The sequence below is a fragment of the Mirounga angustirostris genome, unplaced genomic scaffold (assembly GCF_029215605.1).
Source record: "Mirounga angustirostris isolate CCGP_5_RB_7025 unplaced genomic scaffold, mMirAng1.0.hap1 SCAF_13, whole genome shotgun sequence".
NCBI classification, from domain to species: Eukaryota; Metazoa; Chordata; class Mammalia; order Carnivora; family Phocidae; genus Mirounga; species Mirounga angustirostris.
The window spans coordinates 52,829,212-52,836,086 of NW_026991721.1; the positions used below are offsets into that span (position 1 = coordinate 52,829,212).

Sequence of the window (6,875 nt, forward strand, 5' to 3'; positions counted from 1 at the left end):
CGTTTAACCAACTGAGCCACCCAGGCGCCCTGGTCACTTGGGTCTTTTAATTGAAATTTTTATAGGTCAAACTTCAATCTTCATTTTACTCATCCTCTCAGAGGCAACTAATACTGTTATTCCTTCTAGAAATCTCTTTGTACTCTGTTATATTGGGCTCTCTTGTTTTCCTATAGCTCTGATTACTTATTCTAGGTCTCCTTTGCTAGCTCCATTTCTTCTACCTGACCCTCAAATGTCAGTGTTCCCATGTACAGCATGGTAATTATAGTTAATACTGGGTTGAATACTGGCAATTTACTAAGAGAATAGATTTCATGTGGTCTCATCTCTCTCTCTCTCTCTCTCTCTCTCTCTCTCACACACACACACACACACACACACGAGAAGATATGTTAATCAGCTTGCCTAATCATTTCACTATGTATCAAAGCATCATGTTTTATACCTTGAATGTATATAGTTTTTTTTTTTAAAGTGATGACTCTTATTGAAATTTTTAGGCATTATGAAAGTTTGCAAACTGATAGACTGTGAATATCAAACAATATACTCTTTTTCAACTCTGTTAAAAAAAAAAAAAAAGAAGTGGGGGCGCCTGGGTGGCTCAGTCGTTAAGCGTCTGCCTTTGGTTCAGGTCATGATCCCAGGGTCCTGGGATCGAGCCCCACATCGGGCTCCCTGCTCGGCGGGAAGCCTGCTTCTCCCTCTCCCACTCCCCTGCTTGTACTCCTGCTCTCACTATCTACCTCTCTGTCAAATAAATAAATAAAATCTTAAAAAAAAAAAAAAAGTGTTCCATAGGGTTGCATCTTTGGTCATCTTAATGGTTCATGCTATCTCTGTGCCAGTTCATCTATTCCCACATTTCTAGTACTATCTATACCCTGACAATTCTCAAATCTACATCACATGCTTAATCTGTTAGAAACAAGATATGACTTACTGTGGTTACTATTAAACTGAATAGAACTAAAATAAAAAGCAGATGGTAGTTTACAGAGTTCTTCATCTTGAAACATTCAAACCTTTTAAAAAAGAAAGAAAGAAACTTATTTTAGAATATATAACTAGTAAAACAAATAGAATGCTCTCTTACCACTTGTAGATACACCTTTGGGTCTAGTGATGCCCATCATTTCCTCCCACCCAAACTCTTATCTCAGGGAACTTGCACCACCTAGAGCCTCCAAGAGGCTGGGGAAATCAGGAGAAGGCACCTGGCTTAAACTGGGTCAATGAGAACCTCTCTCCTGAAAACTTAGGAGTTTGGGAATCAGAGACTGAATCAATTAAATGTGGAGAGTCAAAGTATAAAGCCTTATGGATTGAAAGTCTGATGCTGACATTTAGGCAGCTAAATTGAATGGACGAGAAGATGAATGAGCAGAAGTGATCTGCATAGAGGGAAAAATAAAGCAAAATCAAAGGCGAGACCATGCAGAGAAGAAGGAATGGAGAAAAAAAGGGTGGGAGAGAGAAGCTGCCCTTGAGTTGCAGTAAGGCTGTACTTTCTGCTACTGGGTTTCATATAATTTCCTCATGTCCTTAAATAAATTCCTCTTAACTCAAGCTGGCTTGAGTAGGTTTCTAAATCTTGCAATGAACCATCCCTGACTAAGGCACACTATTACAGAAAATATCACTTTATTATAATTGTCTCTTTATGGGTCTCCTCAACCAGACTGTGAACTCCTGTGTGCAGGGATAAAATCTTTTTCTCATGTATCTAATCACTAGGCTAGCAAATACTCAGTAAATAAGGAAATATGAATAAATATTTGACCATTGGTTAGGTATCCAACCTCTGAACCTATGTTTTAGTAGAAGCAGCAGAAGAGTTCTCAGTTTACTCATTAATTGGCTGTGGGAACTGGACCCAACTCCTATTTCCTTATCTCTACAGAAAGGTGGTTGGCCCAGATGATTTCTAAGATCTCTTTTACTTGATGACTCATTTAAAAAAGCTCACCTGAAAGTATTTTTCTAGATCAGGGGCAGCAAACTACTGCCCAAAGACCCAAGCTTGTTTTTGTAAATAAAATTTTACCAGAACAGTCACACTCATTTGTTTACATATTATCTATGGCTGCTTCAATGCTACCGTAGCAGTTGAAGAGCTGCAACAGAGACCATAGGCCCATGAAACCTAAAATAATTACTACCTGTCCCTTTACAGAAAAAGTTTCAGATGAGCTCTTTTATTTTTTTTTAAAGATTTTATTTATTTAGGGCGCCTGGGTGGCTCAGTCGTTAAGCGTCTGCCTTCGGCTCAGGTCATGATCCCAGGGTCCTGGGATCAAGTCCCGCATCGGGCTCCCTGCTTGGCAGGGAGTCTGCTTCTCCCTCTCCCACTCCCCCTGCTTGTGTTCCTGCTCTCGCTATCTCTCTGTTAAATAAATAAATAAAATCTTTAAAAAAAAAAGATTTTATTTATTTATTTGAAAGAGAGAGAAAGAGCAAGAGCAGGGGGAGGGCCAGAGGGAGAGAGGGAGAGAGAGAGGCAGACTCCCTGAGGGGCAGGGAGCCCAACGCGTGGCTGGATCCCAAAGGCAGATGCTTAACCGACTGAGCCACCCAGGTGCCCCCAGATGAGCTCTTTTAAGTAATATATTTTCTCAAATGATTCTGATTTTTAGATATCTTTAGAAGAAAATATTCTTGGGGTTCCTGGGTGGCTCAATCAGTTATGCATCAGACTCGTGATGTTGGCTCTGGTCATGATCTCAGGGTCTTGAGATCGAGCCCCACATCAGGCTCTGTGCTGAGTGTGGAGCCTGCTAGGGATTCTCTCTCTCCCTCTGCCTCCCCACCCTCTCTCAAAAAAAAAAAAAAGGGAAGAAGAAGAAGAAAATATACTTGAGCTAGTATTAATGATCATATTGAAAAGAGATAACCATCATATAAAGAGTTTAGAGAAATTTTAAGTACTAGTGCTAGGGAATTAAGCGCATACTTAGAAGGTAAGTTTATTAAATTTGTAATTCAATTTCCAACTCTGACACTTACCAGCTACATGGCCTTAGGCAAGTCACCTAAGCATAAGTTCTGCTTATATCCTTAGACAAGTTACTAAATCTCTCTGTGCTTCACTTCATCATCTATATAATGGGGATAATACCCATTTATCTTGTACAACTGAAAGAATTAGAGATGATTTGTGTAATACCTACCACAATTATAGGTACAAAGTACATAAATATTATTTTTATGGCAAAATATATAAAATTTTATCTACATTTATAACTCAAGGAAAGGCAGATTATACAAGTTAAGTCCAATTGAAGTACGAGTATTTAAACTGGCCCTAGGGTTTTGAGATCATAAAAGTTAATAAACAACATTATTATAACTTCGACAGATTATACTGCACAGGGAGATCACAGAATTTATAACCTTTTACACTATTACAATTTCCCAGTATAATGTAACAGGGTTAACTATATTACTTAATTTACTATGAGGTGAAAATGAATTTTAAAATATATTAAACTGAATTTTAAACATAAGTACTTACATGCAGTACACAAATATACAACAGCTATAAATCATTGGGAGTTCATCCAATAGCTAAAAGAAACAAAGAAAGATAAGAGGACTTAAATATTGTAGAGGTGCAATTATTATACAGATCAAAATAAAACATCAGAATGATTATGACAGTCACCTCTTATTATCTAATATCTTTTACTAACTCTTTCATATATTTAACATCTAATTACTCTGAGTGTTGGGGAAGGTCACTGAAAGGACGTGACCCTCAATTGATCTGTGAGCTGGACCCAGGCGATTGGAGGCTCCTCACCCGCTATCCTTGGAAGAGGAGTTCTGCTTGTCTTTCTTGTTCCCAGAGGCTGTTCCAAGGACAGAGTCTTGAGATATTGATGTGGTGTTGAAAACACCTGTACGGTATACTTGACTAAACCAAATTAAGGCCTCTTTACAAACTTTTAAGATTTGGTGGGCAGGGGCTCCTGGGTGGCTCAGTCGGTTAAGCGGCTGCCTTCCGCTCGGGTCATGATCCCAGGGTCCTGGGATTGAGCCCCGCATTGGGCTCCCTGCTCAGCGGAGAGCCTGCTTCTCCCTCTCCCACTGCTTGCGCCTCTGCCTACCTGTACTCTCGCTCTATCTCTCTGTCAAATAAATAAATAAATAAATAAAATCTTAAAAAAAAAAAAAGATTTGGTGGGTAGGTGGGGGACCCATTGCTGCCACCCAAGATAAGCCTTGTATATAGGTACTCTCTGCTTATTAAAACTGCCACCTACCAACCAGGAGTGGCCTGCCTCTTTCTTTCACCTTTCCCCGCCCTCTGCTTATAGGGGTTGGTTTACTGTCATTGAACAAACAAGCTTGTCCATCTATCTTTCCTAATGTACACACCTAAGCAGGACGCCTGACTCACTGGACCACTCAGATCATTCAGTACCACAAACTATGATATCATACCTCCAGGCAAGAATGATGTCTACCATCTATTGGTCTGTGGGTCCTATCAATATTCTTTTGCATTTTCCCTTTTCCTAGAACACTTAAGATGGATAAAATATCTGCTTATATAAGAAGGGATATTAATGGCTGGGAAAGTCATTTAGTTAATCTAAGTAACATGTTTCTGAAAAATATTGTTATTAGCAATAATAATAATAGCTATATGTATTAAATTACAAGCTAGACACTAGCTAAATGTTGCAGATAGGTTATTTCTAATCCTTAAGCCAATCCTATAGAATTTACTTATTCACTAGATATGCATTTAATTAATTATTTAATAATATATCTACTATGTACCAGGCAATGTGTTAGTTGCTGAGGATATAATGAAAACAAGATGCAGTCAATGCCCTCATAGTCCAGTGAGGGAGGGAAATGAAAAACATGTGATTAAATATAAAGATTCCAAAAGAACGGGGACACAGAAGCCAGAGAAGGTGGTGGCAGCAAATGAAATGGGTTGCTAGAGAAATACATTCTAGGAAGAAGGAAGAGAGTTTACACAAAGTAATATATTCTGATAAATTACTGGAATAATGAAATAGCAGCATATGTGCAGGGTCTTATGGTTAAATGTCTTGCATTTATTATCTCATTTAAGTTTAACAACAATTCTAAGGTAGGTCCTATTATCTCCATCCCAAGATGAGAACTCTGAGGTTTAGACAATTTAAGTAATTTGTTCAAGATCACAGAGCTAGTAAGTAATGGAGCCAGATTTTAAACTGACTCTGGAGCATACCTCTACATTATGTTGCCTCCAAAACCTTTCACTTGAATCACCTTCACATGTTCAAAAAAGTTGGCATGGTACCACAATATACTGCAGATAAATCTGCCACAAGGTTTATGATATACAGAAGATTCCTCTATTTAAGTTTGAACCACAATCTCCTGGCTTTATATTAAACATCTTTTGCATTTATATCTTCTTTATTTCAGTTTTCATGTGTTAGCAAAATATTTGTGTCATTATTTGGCCTTTCCACAATGTAGTATGGAGGTACTTAAATGGCCCATTTTGGGGGATCTTCTATTAATGTATTTGGAGGATAGGACATAAATAGATCTGCTGTCTCCATATTATCCCATAGGTCTAGCTATACAATCTATAAAGGCAGTTGAAATAATTGTTGTCATTCTTTTATTCATTCATTCGACAAGTATTTATTAAACACCTACTATGTGCCTGGAACTATGCTATGTGCAGGAGACAAGATAACCCTTGCTCTCATGATGCTTGACAATCTAGCCAGGGTGAAAGACACTAGACAGTTAACTGCACAAATAAATATTTAATTACAATTATGATAAGTGCTATGATGGAAAAGTATAGAGTACCATGACCACAAAACAGGTGTGTCCTCATGTAAAGAGTCATGACGATTTTCCTTAAAGAAGTGACACAAAAACTGAGTCCTGGAAAATATGGATATGAGTAAGGTAAAGAGGGACTGAGGGGAAGATGAGAACCCCTAAGCAGTGGGAACATCATGTGCAAAGGTCCTCTTGCAGGAAGGGAATTTAAAAAACTGAAAAATGGGGGCGCCTGGGTACCTCAGTCGGTTGAGCGGCTGCCTTCGGCTCAGGTCATGATCCCAGGGCCCTGGGATCGAGCCCCGCGTCGGGCTCCCTGCTCAGTGGAGAGTCTGCTTCTCCATCTCTCTCTGCCTACTTGTGCTCTCTCTCTATCTCTCTGTCAAATAAATAAATAAAATCTTTAAAAATAAATAAATAAATAAAATAAAAAACTGAAAAATGTCCATTGTGATTGAAGCTTAATTAATGATGAAGAGAAAGGATATGAAATGTGACTGGAGAAATAAGCAGCAAATAAATCAGGCAAATGTTTTAGGCTGAAAGGGATTCTTAATTTTATCTTAAAAGCAATGGGAAGCCACTGAAAAGGTTTAATCTAGGTGGCGGTCTCCATCAGGTTGGGCAGCGACAAAATACCTCAGACTCGGTACCTTAAACAACAGAATTTATTTCTCACAGTTCTGGAGGCTAGGAAGTCCAAGATGATGGCACAGATTTGGTGCTTGGTGAAGTTTCTCTTCTTGGCTTGCAGATGGCTGCCTTCTCACTGTATTCTCACATGGTGGAGAGTGAGAGAGAGCAAGCTCTCTGGTCTCTTCTTATAAGGGTGCTAATCCCATCATGAAAACCCCACCTCATAACCTCATCTAAACCTAATGACCATCTTAAGGCCCCATCTCCAAATATTGTCATACAGGGGACTAGAGATTCAACATATGAATTCTGAGGGGACACAATTCAGTTCATAGTGGTGGTGGTAGTGTGTTTAAAATACAGGTTTTATTATTTTTCAGGTATGGTGAGGCCAACAGATCAGGAGATGACTGCCACTGAAAAGATAG

General features: G+C 38.8%; 1 protein-coding gene across 9 annotated transcripts in view; it reads right to left on the minus strand.

The window, feature by feature from the left end:
• ACER3 (alkaline ceramidase 3) overlaps window positions 1-6,875 on the minus strand; it is a 163,800-nt gene that overhangs the window by 47,323 nt on the left and 109,602 nt on the right. For 8 of the 9 annotated variants that reach the window (XM_064576889.1, XM_064576890.1, XM_054512143.2 and 5 more), the window contains 2 exons: window positions 3,518-3,570; window positions 947-1,028 (listed from right to left, as the gene is read on the minus strand). In XM_064576889.1, coding sequence (XP_064432959.1) covers window positions 947-1,028; window positions 3,518-3,570 — 135 coding nt within the window. Of the gene's footprint in view, window positions 1-946; window positions 1,029-3,517; window positions 3,571-6,051; window positions 6,191-6,875 lie in introns of those variants that run through there. The other variant, XM_045894489.3, reaches the window with a different exon arrangement.